The sequence below is a fragment of the Plasmodium coatneyi genome, chromosome 12 (genome assembly GCF_001680005.1).
Source record: "Plasmodium coatneyi strain Hackeri chromosome 12, complete sequence".
In the NCBI taxonomy this organism is placed as follows: Eukaryota; Apicomplexa; class Aconoidasida; order Haemosporida; family Plasmodiidae; genus Plasmodium; species Plasmodium coatneyi.
In genome coordinates, this window is record NC_033567.1 from 4659671 (window position 1) to 4677661 (window position 17991).

A 17991-nucleotide genomic window follows, 5' to 3' on the forward strand; every position below is an offset into this window, starting at 1 on the left:
TCTCCTTCACCTTTACAAGTTTTTCAAAATTAAAAAAAAATATATACACTTCATAGGGTTACAAAAAAAGTGTTAAAAAGGTTTTCTTATTCGACGCAGCCACAAGGTCGTTTAAGTATAACCCGACATAGTATTCCGTATGGAAAAAATAAAAAAAAACACCAAAACAAAACAAAAAAAAACAAAACCACGATGGGGGGAGGCACATTAGGCAGTTTTGTTCAAAGTAAAGCCAGCAAGGCCTAAGTCCAGGGAGCAGCTCAGGTATACACCACCATCACAGGTGTATACCCCAGCTAAGTTACCTTCACCTAAGCATAAGAACCACAGTAGGAAAAACCATAAGCTGTAGCAGCAGCGAAGAAGGCGAAGTCGCGGAAGAAGTACAACTCTGCATAGGCTTACATACGTGTTACATATTTCATGCCGAACCCCGCAAAGTGCATGTGCACAGTGGGAAAAAAAAAATTTAAGTACTCTGCTCTGCTCTTGTTCTTGCTCTATCGACACATTAACTTAAGAAATACGACTGTATTCCATTTCCTGCATTTTTTTTTTTTCCGCGTAGTTATTTTTTTCATCCCCGTTTTGAATGTTCCCGCGAAAGGAAAAGTTGATTTTTCACTTTTTCTCTGCGTGCTTCCACATCTATATTTTTTTTTTCCACTTTATTTTTTCGTTTTTTTTTTTTTTTACATTTTGGCCAGTTTGGCCATTTTGCCATTTTGCCATTTTGCAATTTTGCCATTTTGGCAATTTTTTTCGTTTCACCACATTTTATTTTGCGTGTAGCCTTCCCCCCATTTTGGTCTCTACTTTGTGTTTTCGTCTCACTTTCACCCATTTTGCCATTTTTGTATAAGATTTTCCCCTTTTTTTCGTTCTATCACATTTTTTTTTGCGTAGCCTTCCCCCATTTTGACCATTCCACTTGATTTTTTTCGTCCAATTTTTAACATTTCTTGCCCATTATTCTACTGTTGTGGGTTATTTTTCCTTTGCTTTGCATCACCCCTTTTTGTGTATTTCACAAAGACTTCGTCTGTTTTACAGGAGCATTTCGCGTGTTCGCGTCTAGCATTGTGCATGTTAATACACCCCCCTCCCTCCTTTTTTTTTTTTTTTTTTTCTTTGCGTTTGCATCTTTTCCTTGATTACTTTGAATTTCCCGTCCAAAGAGTGAGTTGCCCAGCCCGCGTGTAGCGAACAACTCTCCGACGGAGTGACATATAGGGTGTCCCCTACAAGTCATTTACACAACCCGTGTAGTGTATTTTTCTGTATATTTATTTTTTCAACGTAAAGCCGAGATATACGCGGTGAACACAGGGACGCGGAGTCTAGGCACATCGTCATTTGGTGCAGTGCGATACCTTGCATTGTACCGCACATACGTTAGTTGTATGGTCTGTCCAGGTGGTAGAATTTCCCCCGAATAGGAGAAAAAAGGGGAGGTAGATACGGGTACGAACGAAGGTATATAGACGCGCAGAAGAGGCTGAGGGGCGATACGCCAGCTATATCACCCAACTGCACGCCAAGCAAAATGCCCAAATAGGAATGAAGATAAAATGGACGCCTTATACATATACGCCGAAACGGGTCAAAAGTTGGTGGAACAGATTTTCGCAAATGACATAAATGCGGAAGCGACTCATGTAGTAATTAGAGATATAGTATTGGGTAGCAATTCCATCGAAAGATTTAAATGCGCCGTAGTGAGCAGTGGTAATGGGGAAAGAATAATAAGAGAGGCTTTCGAAGGGAGATTCATTTTCATCACTAAGAAGGATGATCTATATTTTGTAATTTTAAAAAAGGATGAAAATAATCCTGTGATGACTGTAGAAGTGATTAGAGAAATTATGGAACTTTTTAAAAAATATTTTAGGATAGAAAAACTGAGTGCAGATATCATAACGAATAATTATTCTGTTGTTATTTTTCTCATTAATGAAATAATAGCACAAGGAGGAAAGCCAAATATCTTTGTGGACGAAATTTTAAAAAATTTGGTCGAGAGTAATTCTGGACTTCTTAATGAGACCTTGAAATATACGCCTGTTGCGAACAATCTGTGTAACCTGCTTGCATTGAAGAAAAATGTTGCAGGAGAGAATGTGTTGAACGGTGCGAATATCAACCCCAGTTACAGCAATGGAACTGCAATCCACTGTAGGGATAGCCAAAATGTCTTTTGGAGAGCAAATAACGTTTGTCACATGCATCATCAGATGTGTGTGGAAATCAGAGAAAGTGTGAATTGTGTCTTAACTAAGAAGAACAAGATAATTCACTTTGCTATTCAAGGGAACGTTATCGTGGATTGTTCCATTAATGGGTCACCACTAATTAAAATGTCCTTTAACAGAAGAATAAGACTTCCTTTAACCCACCTACATTACACTGTCAATTATAATATGCTACTTAGAAAGATGTTATCTCATCAGAACGCAGAAAAGAACGCTTTCTATTTCGTACCGTTGAATGAGCGCTATATCGTTATGCAGTACCTTTATTACTTCCCCTTGAAACAGAAGGGAAGGGGATTGCAGTCAAGAAGTGTAAGCAGTTCCGTGTCCACCGCTCCGGAGTTAACGAATGTGCTGAATTTAACAAATGGCAACTCCACGCAGAATGTTCCATCCGGAGGGGATAATAAAGCGCAAGAAGGAACAAACCCGGTGGGTAGGAAACACGATGAAGTGACGACTGAGGGGGGTGGTAAAAAGGAAGACGAAGTGCAAAATGAAAAGAAGGAACTTTCCCCAGCGGAGGACCGGTTTAAGAAATATATGGAAGAAAACAATAGACCAGTTCCTGAGGAGTCTTTACATAGCAGTAGTAGTCATGTTGTGAGATTTGCACCAACCGATGAAACTATCCCAAAGGTGGAGACGCAAAATGGAAATGCCCATCCGAGTAACGACAATAAGGAGACCATCCTAATTAGAGATACGCTACCTAGTGTAGAGAACAATGAGCAGTACCTACTACCCATAAAGGTTAAGGGGGTTGTAAACTATATGCCTAACGAGTACAAATATACGATCAAACTGCAGCTTCTCTTGAATGACATACACAGAGGCAGTCATAGCGACATGCGAATAAATGGCTATGAAAATATCTCTGTAAGAATTCCAGTGTATAATTTCATAAAGTACGTTAATGTACTTTGTACAGTAGGAAGTATAGCATACAGCGAAAATTGCAATTCTGTCATTTGGTTTATCGACAGAGTGGAAAATGCTGACATTGACCTATCAGCTGAGTTGACCCTGTTCATACAACCAAAACCAGATGGATTATTTCGTAGCCATAAATATTACTATGAGAAGTTTATAAGATGCAATAATGACGAGAACATCAATGGCCTTCCGGATACTTCCCGAGGGAATGGCATTTCAAATTACTGCTATCATGGGGAGAGTGCTAGAAACTGTAAGATCATGAGAAGAAGCGATAATTCTAGTAATATTCGGGGCGAAGTACGTATTTTCCCAAACCGTTTGTCTAAGTGGTACAATATAGAGACTTGCTCCTACCCTGACTTCGTTTTCCCAGTGTATGTCTCTTTTACGGTTACGGGGATAACGGCTTCGGGAAAGCGTGTAGTAGGAGTAGAGTTGAAGAGACCCCAAAATACGTGCCTGCACACGGTGTACAGGTACAGCACGACCTACAACCATGTAGAATTCAGAATATAGGTGCGGTTGTAGAAGTAGGGATATTGCCGATGGTGCGGCATACGGTAAGGTATTATAGCACTGCAAGCGGAACGTACAATGTGAGCAATGCTGACCACACGCAGTTGCAAAAAAAAAGAAGTAAACACCGATTTAGACATGGACACACATATAGAAGATACAACTGGAGAAGGCACCGTGCAACATTTCTACAAACTGGAAGCACACAATATGCGGATATGTGAAGGCGAAGTGTCTTCAGTTCTTTTCCTACTTTTCATTTCAACCCTGTGCAGATCACATGTGCTTCCCTTTCGCGAGAATTTTCGACTCTGTAGGAAGTAAAGAAGCACATTGGGGAGTGGCAATGCATGTGTGCATATTTCTAGCTCCATCAGGAGGACCGAGTGCACACAGGAGATCCGACGCGATTTGGTGGGGTGAAAACTGTAAACCACTCAAATTAAGGAGCGTACCGAGCTTTATAGAATTTTCAAGGTCCAGGGTGTCGTCAACTCTGCTCAGGGAAGTTCGAAAAGGGGACAAGAAAATGACCATCCGGTGGGGACATAACAACGCTGATGAGCGCATACTCATTCTCTATGCATTCGCGTGGTTACGCTTTTTTTTTTTTTTTTTTTTTTTTATTACCTGCACATATTTTTATGGAAGTCGACGTTCTTGTACAGGTTGATAATTTCCAAAAACTCCAAAGACTACAGAACAAACGGGGAAATGAAAAGTGGTGAAAATTTTCCAAATTTTTCGAATTTTCCAATTTTCATTTTCGTGCTTAGGCGTTGTTATGGAGTTAAGTTACTTTGTAGGATCTGCTGATGTTTCCGTTTTCTCTCTGTCAAGGGGGGTAAAATGAAAAAATGTATGTGGGTCAGGTTCGGCATGACAAAGGTGTACTCTGTTTAAGTTTATGTTTCCTTCTTCCAGCGAAGAAGTCGTTAGGGGTTGTCGAACTGTTCTTCCTTTTGATGCGTTTGTTCGGTTGGTTTTACGTTTATGCAGCTATTGGTATGTCTTTTTTGTTAAAATTTTTTTTTTTTTATTACGTTTTTCTGAGTTATTCGCATGAGGATCTCTATGACTGTCTTTAAATTTTTGATGTATTGCAGCATATCTTCATTCGAGTGAAATTCAACTTTATCCTGCAGGGGGTCATCCAAAGGGTGGGGAAGTGGCGCACATGATAAATGCCTCATGTGTATAAGTGGATATCTGTTTGTCTAGCACTGTTGGTATGTTCAGTCTCTGCTATGATGTTATTCCTGAGTGGATAAAATAATTGTTTTACTTCCATGTTAATCGAGTGAAAGTAGTTGTTTTGTTTCTCTAAGAATTTTTTTATTTTGTCCAGCTTGATGTTGATGTCTTCCAGTTCCTTCTCGCTGCGAGGTTTACGCAAAAGTGTTTTCATCATGTTTAACACATCGGGTGGGGAGGGAGGAAAACTTCCAAAGATGCGATATGAGAACTAGCGCACCAACAATGGGGCAACTTCGATTATCATTTCGTAGCTGTAGGAATGTGTACCTTGCAAAGACGAGCTTATACATGTCATACATGTCGTCCGATATTTTTTCCTTTTCCTGTTGTGAAGCAGAGGGGCAACAGCACGGGTAGTAAACATGATGTGCACGCATGTTTACGCATATGTACTACATCGCAGCGCAGTCAGAACCAGTAGGTGGTGCTATTGGCCTGCCCACTGTCCAGTTTTACATTTAAAATTTTATTCTTCAGTATATTCTTGTCCTCCGAAAATGTGTTTATGATGTCGTTGTTGAGGTGTATGTATTCCTGAATGGCGTCCTACGGTTTATGCAAAAGGAGGGGAAGTAAATTAACGGATAATGGAGGAAAAATTAAGGAAAAAAATGGGATAGAATAGGCCCCATTCTGATCAAAGGTGTATGGAGAATAACGGAGGAATGGTTGGAGGAATGACCCCGTAGCGGCTAAGCGGATTCAGCTTTTCTCTACCTCGAGCTTCTTCTGCGATGACTCCTCTTCCTTTTGCAGCAAATTCTTTTTATTCTCAATGTCTTGGAACTTTTGGTTTATGTCATAAATATCTGTAACTCCCTGATGTGGTAAAGTGGGGAAAGGGGTGCGAAAGGAAAAAAGAAATTACATTCAAATAACTTAGACTGGAACAGTTGCGGGGATTTTCCTTTTACGCACAGTACTATTCGCATGTGTGTGTGTCCCCCCCGCAAGGAGGCCATTTACAGGGGGTGTACGTAAATCCCATTTTGTGTCTGATTGAATATTTTTCAGTCCATTGGCAGAGTTATTTCTCAATGGTGTGTGTGATTGTTGGGCTGTCGTTTGGGTGTTCCCCTCTACATATACGCATCTCTCCCCATATATACGTATTTCTCCCCTTACGGTTGCCTCCCTCAGCTTGGATATGGTGGCATATATGTTGCTTGCATTTTCGAAGATGTTGGATGCGCTCAGTTTTAAGTAGTTGTTGTGTAACAGGTAGTAGATGAGGAGCTTCTTGAATTTTTTTTTCTCCTCGACCATGAGCGCTATGTCTGCGTTGTGCAGCTTGTTGTTTTTGTATTCGCTGATCATTTCCCTGTTATTGGTTAGGGGGGAAATTGGGCACGCAAGGATGAAGAAGCAGACACGATGACGGGAGGCAGATGTGCATGCGCCTAAGCACGCATTTTCTTATGGCCATACCTCCTTATCCTGAGTATATTGCTGTGCTCCTTGTTGACATTCATATATTTGAGGATTTCTTCATTTTTATTTTTCGCCCTCATGATTTCCTGCAAAGGGGGGTATTGGGGCACATATGAGGGAAAGCCTACTGTGCATTTACTCACTTTTGTTTATCTGTGTTGATACCTTTGTTCATTTGATGAACCCCATGTGGTCACTCCTGTGCGTGTTTACAACTTCCATTTTGCGAAGTGCACACGAAAAGACAAAATGTTTTCCTCACCGTTTTTTTCTCATCGATGGATTTTTTTAAACTTTTATTTTCCGAAGTTATTTTTCTGTTATGATCGGGGAGAGGAGGGAATGCAAAAATCAGTGGTGACGGTAAACACGTCCACATGTCTACATGTCTATGACAGTGTCGTCATAGTTACGCCCATGATGAATATTTCCTTTTTTTTTGGTCGCTTTTTTGATGCCATTACTGAATCGCATTGTGCAGCTGCCGTTCGTTATTTTTAAGGCTCGTGACTGTTCTCTCCAAGGAGTTTAAGTAGAAGTACAGCATTTTCTTTTCCTTCTATTTTTTGGGTGAAGGTACATGTGATGAAAGGAGAGATTTGGTGTTGTGCACTGTCGATGGTTTGGGCGTTTTGTAGGAGAGGCGCCTTTTCTCCATCTCATTTGCCATCCCATTCGATAGCTTGTTTGCGCCTTTGTTGGACATTTTCCTCCCGCAGGGCTACCTACCTTGAGCCGTTGCAACATAATTTGGTAGGTGTACTTTGAATGCTTGAGGTTTTCAAATTTGTTTAATATTTCTTCATTCTTCGTCTTGAGCTCTTCGTGTTCCTTTTTGTTTTTCATAAGTGGGGTGTGTGGACAGATAAGTAAGTAACTGTGTAATGCCCAGTTAGATATCTGCCTATAATGCAAATGCCTATCCGTGCAACTGAGTGAGCACATGTAGGGAGTCATTTCCTCATTTGCCTCTTTGCACTGTTTCCATATTCACCCTTTTTTATGCGAGGCAAATATGCAGCTAGGGGGTGTGTCCATGTGCGACCCTCCTTTTATTACAATTTTTTGTTGCACGAGGGAAATCTTGTTGAGTTTTAATTCTCGATTGAGGAGATCCAGACTTTTCTGCACGAAGATGGAATGAGTGGTTGGGTGGAAGATCGAGCGTGTGTTTTGTTACTGCGACCGCCTCTCCGTCGGTTCGTTGGTTTTTCCCATTTGACTTCTCTGGAGGGATATTGCTTCCATCCATTTCTAGCCTCACCTTGGTGTTTTCATACTTATTAAATGTAGTCTCCTTTTTTTCCTTGATAAAGTTAAATTTCTTTTTTACTGAATATACAATGTCCTCTGTATTTTCATTCAGTTTTTCATTGTCTTTCTGTGGGTGTGTGGGGGTGTCGAGGGGTTGCTTTTTTGAAGTAGGCACAGCTGGGTGGTAGTTACTGCATTCTTTTGTGGTTTCCTTTAACAGGTGGAGAACTTTTTATTTTTTCGTACCTTGTAGAAGGGCACCAGGTCCTTCAGGTTGCTCAGTTTGTCGTCCTTTTGACTTTTCATTTTGCACTTTGGCAGATGCACCGGAGGCTACGTCTGTGGCTTTTTCTATTTTGTTTTTGCCTCACTTTCTGCCCTATTTTTTCTGCCTCTTTTTATTTAATTTGTTTCTTCTTTTATCGCAATATGTTTTGAGTTGCCAAAGGTTGAGTTAAAAATACGGGGAAAATAAATCCCGGCACGTGTGTTGTGTTAACCTGCTTGTGTCGATACTCACTGATGGGTGCCCTACGCACGCACAAATGTATACGTTACCGCGAGGGTGTAAAAATGTTCCCCCTATAGTGTACCTGCTGGTAAATTCGTGTGATATGGGTTAAATTGATTCTTTTTGAAATTTTTCTCATTGAAAAAAGTGAGGAAAAGGATGAGGAAGCATAGTAAAAATATGTAGAGCGAAAAAGACACCAAGGGAAAAAAAAAAAAAAAAAAAAAAAAAAAAAAGAATTAGGCAATATCCTGCGTTATCGCACAAAATGGAAGCTTTTTCTTATGTACACATTTTTGCAACTAGTGCTTGAGTCACCATTAAGCGTAAATGAGTTTACAATTACGCCGCTTAGCATTACGGGCAAGCTTCCTTTTGGGGGGTTAAGAAGGAGTGTGCTGGTTTGAAGGGACTGAGGAGATGTGCATTCACACGCACAGTGCGTGGCGGCATTTTTGGAGAATCGCCATGAAGACACGGCAGTAGCATACGCGCAGCACATATCTACATGCGTGGGCAGCGCGCACCAAAAGGGCGACTACTTAAATTCGCAACGGTGGGGAAACAGCTTACGGATGTCATACTTCATATAAATTAAAATCAGTTTTCTTAAAAAAAGTACCAAAAATTATTTTTTCTTATAGTTATAAAAAAGGGTCGTCTGATTAGACGAATGACTGAAAGCACACACGCACAGTTTTATCAAAGTGTGTGGCAATAGGGATTAAAAAAAAAAGAGAGTGAGGTGGAAATGTACAGATACAGAGATATATAAGGAATTATAGAGAGATATAAAAACAAATGTCTTTTTTTTTCTCCCTCTTTTTTTAAATTATGACATATATTTTGCTGATGAGTGAATCCTTGAGTAAGGCTTATGTGGCGTTTTCACTATACCGTTTCAATATCCACGTGGTTTGCACACACGGTGTGGCTTCTCATATTTCATTTGTGGAAGCAGGGTTGTCTTCTCCCCGGTTCGGAAAGGAGGCCCCCATTTGTCACAATCCTCTAATATATAATAAGAGGAACGTACACATAACAGCGCGAATAGCGTATGCCCAATTTGTGTCTACTATTATGAAACTTCCCCTTAGGGTGTCATGACGGAGTGGACAAAACCGTACCGATGACGTTGACCTGGGATATGCCCCCATCCGGATGGAGCGAAATTTTAAAATGAGTGGCTGTCCTCTCCATGACGGTGAAATTATACTCGAGCAAATTAAAATTATAAAAAGTTTTTTTGTGGTCGTTGGTTAGTTTACATGGAGGCAGTTGCAGCCAGTCTATTTTTTTCTTTTCCATTTTTTCGTCTTCCTCAAAAATACGTTTCTGTTCGAGTAAGTCCAAAGTGAGCATATCCACACAGTCCAACAGATATATTTGGATATATTCCGGATGGTCATATTTGTAGTTGCCAATATCGAAGGTAAAATTTTCGATGACGCCTCGAACGCCGAATTTAAAAATGGAGACGTTTTTAATTGAGTTGTAAGTAAGTGTTCGTAGAATAATTGGTGGTCTATTGGACAACCTCTTTGTTGAAAAGCCGTCAGTTTTATACGAGTCGATCATATTTTTTGGATGCCCTTTGTATATATCATCACAATGGTAGTATATCAAAGTGCATCCATTTTCTGGTTTATTTAGGAAAATTTTTTGCTTAGATAAAATGGTATGCTTCTTAAATAGCGTGACAAATTCCCCGTAAAATTTTACCTTATTTATGCCTCCATCTGGATATAAATTAATGCGTATATGTGTCCACGGTTTTATCAAAGACAGATCGTTAACTTTAAAATAGTAAATTTTTTTTTTATGGAAAGATTTGAGGAAGTCTACACAATCCGCTTGGAGTAATTCAACCCAGGGGGTATTTTGATTTTCCAAAATGTCTGATATGGATTTATCAATTTTGTAGGATTCTAAAAAATTGTAGCTTTTTCTTTTTGCAATTTTATGTTCCCTTTGTTCTGTTCCTTCTTTTTCTTCCGTTTCGTTTATTATATATTCTTCCTCCTTTACAATATCATCAATACAAGAATTTTCCACCACTTCTATTGACAAATGGGGGCATATATCTTCTTCCATATTTTCGAAATTTATTTCTATTCCGTATATAACACTTGGGTACTTTAACTTCAGTATTAGCCACTCGTGTCCTACGTCCCTCCTTCTTCTAGTCACCCATCCGACTTTGTCTTCAATCATTATGTTTTCCGATTTGCTGATCGATTCGTCTGTTACGAAAAGAACCTTTGAACCGAAATGCTTCGACAAAATGTTGTTAAAATTGAAAAAGTGTACTTGTTCTTTCGTTTCAATTTCCTTCGATGGGATTTTCACATTTTTACTGACAACCCAGCTGAAAATATTGTTAAAGAGGTTTAAAATTTTCCTTTTTTTGTTTTTCTTCAACTTATAATTTGACTCATTATTCGTTCCTGCGTCAACACACAGTGGGTCTTCTCCCCCCGTTGGTTCTTCTTCCCCGGTGATTTCACTCGATCCTATTTCTTGCAGCTTTCTTTTCTTTGCGCCTTTCGCAGATTTCTCTTCATTCGAGCTACACAAAGTTTTGCCTTCCTCCTCTGTTGTCTCTTCCTGGGTGTTCATCATTGTGTGTTTTGGTCTTTTTCCTGTCCAAGCTCCTTTTCATGAATGCTCCCTGGGTGTTCGCTTTGGTTTGCTAGGATTTTCTCTTATTGTGGTTCATCTGGGGGATCCCTCCTCTTCGCTACCTACCTGCGTGGGCTTATAAGTATGCACCTACACGTGTGTATTCCATTCAGTGCGACGAACTGGTAGTCTCACGCATGTATATACATTGCACAGCGTGGTCGATGAATACGCGAGTTCACATTTGGGCTGCATGAATTATATGTTCTTCCTTCACGTAGAAGAAACGGTCCGCGAGTTTTTTTTTTTTTTTTTTTTTTTTTTTTTTTTTTTTTTTTTGCACATGATGCGGAGGGAGCTGTATGCTTATCAGCACGACGTGTGTGCTTTAAATAACATTCAATAGGGAGATTATTTTTCCATACCTTTCGGGTAATTATCCAGTTGGGTAGAGCACTGTGTATTTTTCTTCTTCCCGCTTGGAGGAATTCCTGGAACTGTTATAGATCCTACGCCGCTTCGCACAAATGTGCGTTGCGAGTAAAGTAGCCACGTGTTGACGCGGAAAAAGGATTCTCACATTTGGAATATCTACATGGAGCCCAATAATTGTAGATATTGTTTTCATACCATGCGCATAAAAGGGGGGGCGTAAAAAAGTTGTGTTACTTTCCCGTTTTAACGATGACTAGGGTTGATAAATGAAGGAGGCGACGTGGCTACAACGGCGTGGTGCCTTGCCGGGGCAGTCACTGTGGTGTATTAAATTGAACGGAGCTGATTTGAATAACATTCATACATTGAAGTATCCGTTTTAGAAAAGTGCGACAGGAGGTGCGGTGACGCGTGGGACATGTGGTCAGTGGACATTCCCACTCCCTCCTGATACCACGAACTGAGCGTATTTTCACAAACGCAAATGGAGTACACACAGAAATGTAGCTAATTATAAAATTTAACCGTTTTTTAGAACAAATATCAGCTTCCAATGTATGATTTGCATTCACGGGGTGGAGAGAAAACTCGTTTGGTTACTATGCCGTGAAGTTCGCATTCATGGATCGACAGGCATGCAATACGTGTATGCGATTTGTTCAGCGTTCCTCGAAAAGTTTTCCCAGCATTTGCGTGTTACAGATTGGGGGGGACAAAAACCTACTGAAAAATGTTTTTTCTGCTAATCATATGTTACGCTTACGAACGTATGCATATACATTTGGAGAACGCTACGTTGTGGTGTGCCTATAGAAAGAAAATTCTCCAGTTTTGTTATACGAGTAATCCACGTAAGTGTTAAATTATGTTCCATTTTTTATAGGGGCGTTATTTATCTTCCCTTTTTTTCCCCATCTTCCTCGCGTGTGCGCCACATTGCAATTAATTGGGCAATAAAAAAATAGAAGAAGTGAAAGAATTACTTGGGTGACAAAAAGGTGTCCTCTTGCGGGGACACACATAAATGGCGAAATGGAAATTTAAAATGAAACGATTGCTTATCCCAAATGGTAGGAAAAGGAGCTCAATTTTGAAGCAAAAATTAGCGTGTTGAAAAGGGGTAAAAAAAAATAAAAATAATACCATAATTTTTGTCCATGCTTAAATGTCCACAATTCTCGAATGGGGTTTTTAAAAGGCATAGGCTAACAGAAGGCGATATAACCCCACATGGTATGCTACAATCATATGGAAGAAAAAGGAAAAAAATGAATTCCGTCGGAGGAGTTACTCTGTCCATGTGCTATTTTTTCGAACTATGGAAGACGTCGGCCTTTACCACCGACAGAGGAAATCAAATCGGCGGGGTGGAAAAAAGACTGTGTAAAAAATTAGACCTGACAGATTTGAAGTTGGCAACTTAAAAAATAATCTGATGCGCACCAGTGTACGTTGTTTCTCCTTTGTTAATTATTTCGCGTCATTTTTTTTTATGTTATTTTTTAACTTTTTTTATACGATGGTTGTTCGAGTAGGTCTCCCCACGTGCCCCCATGCAACGCTGAAAATGTGATACCCCCTATTTGTGGGGGCGTAAAATGTGCGCGTGAACAGAACAACCTCATGTTGATACACAGCGGCAGTGTGTCCCGTTAGAAGCAGCAAATTTTAATTTACTGCGTGTAACCTTTTACACAGAAAGTATTTGGTTTCCTCCAGTTTGTTCACCTTGGATGAGTGAGCATTTTCTGAAAAGGACATTTCGCTGAAGAAATGCATTCGGCTTGACGAACTCGAACATTCGCATGGTGAAATAAAAAATGGGGAGAATAACTGTCGCCCATTTTGTTTTTCCCTTTTTTCGGTACATATGGAAAGATACGCAAAATTGATAAGAACCATCTTAACAAAAGGGCTATAATGCCGGCTTGTGTGCGTAAAACTACCGTCACAAGTGTGTGAAACAAATGTGAAAAAAAAAAAAAGTGAACTTGTGTGTGCTCTTTTTTTTTTCCCCTTTGACATTTCATAATGGTAGGAAGTGAAAAAATAGCGTAATTGTTGATTTGAAAAGGCGCAACCTTTGCGTTCGTATGACTCATATATGCAAGGGTGAGAAATACGACGGAGAGCGGAAAATAAAAAAAAAAAAAACGCGCAGATGTCTTTGCATAACCTCGTTGTTACAAATTTGCCAAGGGGAAAGGTGAATTTTTTTTTTAGTCGCCCTAACCTAAAACCCAACTCTTGTACGCTTGTTTTCCATTTTGTGTGTAAAAATTTCCGCTTAAGGGATGAGCAGCAGGGAAGGAACAAAATAAGATACTTCCTTGGACGTTTAGCCAACAGTTTGGTTCCTTTCCCCCTATTTTGTTTCTCTTTGGGTAATTTTTTAAAAATTTCCCTATCTGTTAGCACCCCACATTTGTATGTGTGTCTCGTTATTTACCCATGAAAGGGGGGTTAGTCCGTCAGATTTTCCGAACCGCTTTGGCGTAATGGAATCGGAAAGTTGATACAGGAAAAACAAAAAAAAGCAATCGGGTAAAGGGCACATAAAATCAAACCTTTAGGGGAGACATACTTCACCCGTGCGTGCCTGCTGCTTTAATACTGTGTTTACGACGAACCGATGGAGGGCACGAAACATGAAAAAGGACAAGGGGAGGACAGTCAGCAGGAGGAAGGGGACGACTTCCGCAGTGTATACAAGCAAGTGGTAGGAAAGAATAAAAGTCTAAATGAAAAGACAAGCAGTAACAACACATTTGCTGACATGCTGGAAATAAGCAGAATTACTGACTACAACACTGTGATGAAATATGAGTACCTGCTCAAGTTAAGTTTCTTTAGTAGCAACGTGAACGTACTGAATGTATATCGGTTAGTGAAGCCCGAGAGTGAAAAACAATTCGATGAAGTCGCAGCTCGTTTGAGAAGCAACATCCTGCTTAGTATAATGGACACGAACAGAATAAATGATAAAAGTGAAAATGTAGGTGAATATTTTGTAAAAAAATATGAAGAATTAAAACACCTGGAGTATGTGATTGGGAATACGGATTATCCACTAGGGTTTGAAAAGAACACGAATGGGGGGTTTAGGGTTTACCTATTTAAGATAATACCCAACAAGACACTCCTATTAAATAAAAACAATTTGAGTTACATGGAAAAGGGAGAAATGCCAAGTAATTACGACTCAGTTGCGGTGGATAGAGATTTATTCTGTGAGCGGTTGGGTTCACGGGGGAGGAAGCAAGGGGGGGAAGGAGACAACGAAATGGGACAAGGCGGGAAAATAACGGGCACATCGATAAACATGAGAAGGGGAGGAACTAACTACAGCTACATATATAAAGTAAAATCTGCCGAACAGGTACTACCTCTGTTGCTAATCGAGTTCGAATTCAAATGCCTACGGGTAGACGTCAGCATACCGATATGTGAATACTGCTACACAGCTAAGGCTATTTATTACTGTCATAATGATAAGGTGCATTTGTGCAATATATGCGATATAAAGCATCATGAAAAAAATAAAATTTTGAAAAATCATAGAAGGATGCCAATATCGGAGTCTCCATATCAATTTGGAAAATGTGCCTACCATCCGAATGAGGTGATCGAAAGTGTTTGCATGAAGTGCTATTGTAGTCTATGCGCGAACTGTCTTCTAATAGGCAGTCACTCCAAGGGCAATTATCGTAACCACCCCATTGTGAATATAAAAGACGCATTCATTTTATCCAATCAGAAAAAATCACTGAGTGATATTTGTTTGGAAAATAGGAAAAGTAGGATACTCCATTTGTTGAAAAAAAAACACAAACTGTTGGCAGAGATTTATTCCAACTATACGTCTCTGCAGAAGCGGATCGATACGCTGTATAAGTACATAACTGACGAGTTAAAAGTTTTGAAAAAAAAAAAAATGCAATACATTATGGCCTTAAAAAGGGCTGTTCTATCACAACTACTAACCATCGAATGGACAGAGGCCTTTTTTTACCATACCAAATTGTCATTAAATTTGTCTGACTTTATTTTATACCAGAAGAAGCATGAATTGGCTGTTCATTTTTTAATGGCCAAAAAGGGGAAGGATGCAGATTTTTTGAAAAACGCACCCCATTGGCTGATGCAGAAAATTTACGTGCAGTCAAATTTGTGCATTTATGAAGATAGCTTTTTTAAGCTTAACTTTGTTAGCCCCAAGGATATCGACCAAGGGATGATCAAGGGGGACCTAAACAGGAAGCGTTGCCTTCTCAAGGGAAGTCGTAACAAGCTGGAAGAAATGTACAATTTTAACAATGCCTTTAATGACAAGAAGGGGTACTTGGGGTTGTATGACGAGGCAGCCTTCGAGGGGGGACCCAATGGGGAAGAAAGAGCGCATCAGCAGAGCGTTAAGTATTCCGCCGTGCAGGGTGAAGAGATCAAGCAGTTACCTGATGAAGCCACGCGTGACGATTCCTCCATTGGAATGGAACAGGTGAATAGAACCAAATTGATCAAGAAAAACGTGCACGGCGTTGTCACCCTAAAGAAGGAGTATTCCTGCATGTACGATGTGACTGAAGAGAAGCCAACCAACTGCAATTTGTTAATCGAAATTTTTAGAGACACAAAGGAGGTGAACTTATGCGGGCGGGGGAGGATCCCCCTGAAGCAGTCACACATTTGCAGAGAGTTATGGAAGCATCTGGTTAATTACAAATATATAAATGTCATCCATGTATTGAAGGCGAGGTGTAATTTTAATACCCTCCTTCTGACGTACTCCTTTTTCAACGTGGCGTCTTATTATGACAGCCTGGAAGATCTAGTGAAGCATATTGTTAAGCACGAAATTTATACACTGCTTAATAAGAACATCGATTACCATACTAAGATGAAGGTCACCCATGTGTTGGACAGTGTTGCCACGTTGTTATGTCTCAGGAGGTTTGTACTCGCTCCTTGGGTTGATAAATATATCCAGCTGTGTTGTTCTCATATTGGGGAGGAGGAAAAGGGGGTCTCTTCCCCAAAGGGGGATATTACCTATGAGAAAAATTCAGAGGTGGTAGATGAACAGATGCCATCGGTTCATTCGCCAAATGAACAGGTAAAGGGTACCAATCTGATCAGCAAAAGCGACCCTGATGAGGTGACAAAAGGGGATAAAAATAGCTACGATCAATTTGGATTAGGCATGGAAAAGGAGGAGTTCCCAACAGACGGGGTGAATAACACTGTGTTGGAGGAGGATAATACAATCCCGGAAGACATGAACACAAAGAAGGATGAGCACCACAGGAGGAGTACTAACGTAGATGATGTCGTGCCAGATGTGTGTCTAACTGCAGATGAAAAGCAGCAACTGTCCTCCCTGAAAAAAATAAAAGAACACATATACGTATATTTAGAAATGCTAATAAACGATTTGGTGAAGATCCCACACAAAGATCTAAACGACGGTGTACGATTCATGTTTTATCTTATCCAGGACGAAATTGACGGAAAAAATAAAAATCTAGCAATGAACGAAAAGAAGTTTAGTATACACACGTTGTGCCTCTGTTTGGACATATTTCTTAACTCTGTTTTGTACCCTTACATTTTTTACGTGCATGAGGAAAATTCAATTTATCAGGAGAAGACTCCCCTATGGAAGGACTCTTCTCTTCACCAAAAAGTGGTAGTTATGTTTGGCCAAACGGTGAGAGAAATTTCAATATACGTTTTCCAAGTTTACAATTTAGGCATGTATGACAGCAACTTGAAGGCCTTCATAAATAACATAAAGGAAAATGAGATACTTAGAGGAAGGGCCACAAACGAGAAGATGTTCTTCCTCGACGTGTCACAGAAGGTTAGCACTTGCGGGGGTTGACCGGAACTGTGCGTTTGCTACTGTGGGGTGGGACGCCTCTTTGGCCGCTCCTCCCATTTGATCGATTCTTCATCGTATTTTGTTTGGCCCAAATGGGTTTGCTAGTCGGTATAGCGCAATTCCTCTAAAGGGGATAAGGGCAGCTGACTCTCCTTCGCTGCATTCCACGTTTGCACATTTCCATTTGGAATTTTCCATTTGCATTTCCCCCCTTGCAGCTCTTCCAATGGATAATAAAAAATTTGGAGTCGCCCAGGTACTACGCCCCCGTGAGGTGGAACTCCCGTGAGGAGGTCGAAACGAGTTACCAGCGGATCGTCCAGGAGATAATCCACATAGACGAATCGTCGGCAAAAAATTGCGTAAACGAGAATGTTGATTATAACGTCTTATTCAGCACCGCGAATTTTAAGGAGATTCTGTCTCTCTGCTACTCGATGCACGGTGTCGGTGAGTGATTACACGAAAAAAAAAGAAAATGAATACGCCCCGTGGAGCGTAGCACGATGGAGATAGAGAAGCAAACGGGAGTGTGACGCACTACACATAACAAAAAACAAATTGTATGCAAAGCTCAGTGGAGCACTGAGACGGTGCTGCGAGCAGAAGGAGATCAAAAAAAAAGGAGGAGACCCCAGATAATGTATCATTAGTATGCAGAAACGCACAGCAGTCCGCACGCAGTTACACAGATGCGGTTGATTATAATTATGGTAAGATTATTATATTGAAGGGGGGGTCCCTCCCAACTGACAAATGAGGCAAATGAAAAAGGGGCAATATGCCCGGTGCACACTTCACAGGAGTGTGTTGACGCGTATCGAAGTGCGTCAACGCACATAGACGCACGACAAGGGTGAATAGACCTGTAGTGAAACATACGCATAGAAAGG

General features: G+C 40.3%; 4 protein-coding genes across 4 annotated transcripts; 2 read left to right on the forward strand and 2 right to left on the reverse strand.

The window, feature by feature from the left end:
• Positions 1–1571: 1571 nt before the first annotated feature.
• PCOAH_00047110 (Adaptor complex protein) lies at positions 1572–3707 on the forward strand (the record flags this gene model as incomplete). The annotated part of the gene is made up of 1 exon (XM_020061495.1): positions 1572–3707. The coding sequence occupies one exon, from the start codon at positions 1572–1574 to the stop codon at positions 3705–3707; it is 2136 nt and encodes a 711-aa protein (XP_019916965.1).
• Positions 3708–3983: 276 nt separating this feature from the next.
• Positions 3984–8126, reverse strand: PCOAH_00047120 (Uncharacterized protein; the record flags this gene model as incomplete). Its single annotated transcript, XM_020061496.1, has 17 exons — positions 3984–4018; positions 4163–4203; positions 4338–4402; positions 4507–4539; positions 4751–4846; positions 4993–5086; positions 5232–5287; positions 5421–5510; positions 5682–5783; positions 6090–6285; positions 6393–6481; positions 6658–6712; positions 6860–6954; positions 7125–7226; positions 7455–7520; positions 7576–7776; positions 7896–8126. 17 exons carry the CDS (start codon positions 7953–7955, stop codon positions 3984–3986), a joined length of 1476 nt encoding a protein of 491 aa, XP_019916388.1.
• A 1135-nt stretch (positions 8127–9261) lies between these two features.
• Positions 9262–10782, reverse strand: PCOAH_00047130 (Uncharacterized protein; the record flags this gene model as incomplete). Its single annotated transcript, XM_020061497.1, has 1 exon — positions 9262–10782. One exon carries the CDS (start codon positions 10780–10782, stop codon positions 9262–9264), a length of 1521 nt encoding a protein of 506 aa, XP_019916685.1.
• A 3067-nt stretch (positions 10783–13849) lies between these two features.
• On the forward strand, positions 13850–17556 carry PCOAH_00047140 (Uncharacterized protein; the record flags this gene model as incomplete). The annotated part of the gene is made up of 2 exons (XM_020061498.1): positions 13850–17077; positions 17317–17556. 2 exons carry the CDS (start codon positions 13850–13852, stop codon positions 17554–17556), a joined length of 3468 nt encoding a protein of 1155 aa, XP_019916504.1.
• Positions 17557–17991: the final 435 nt, after the last annotated feature.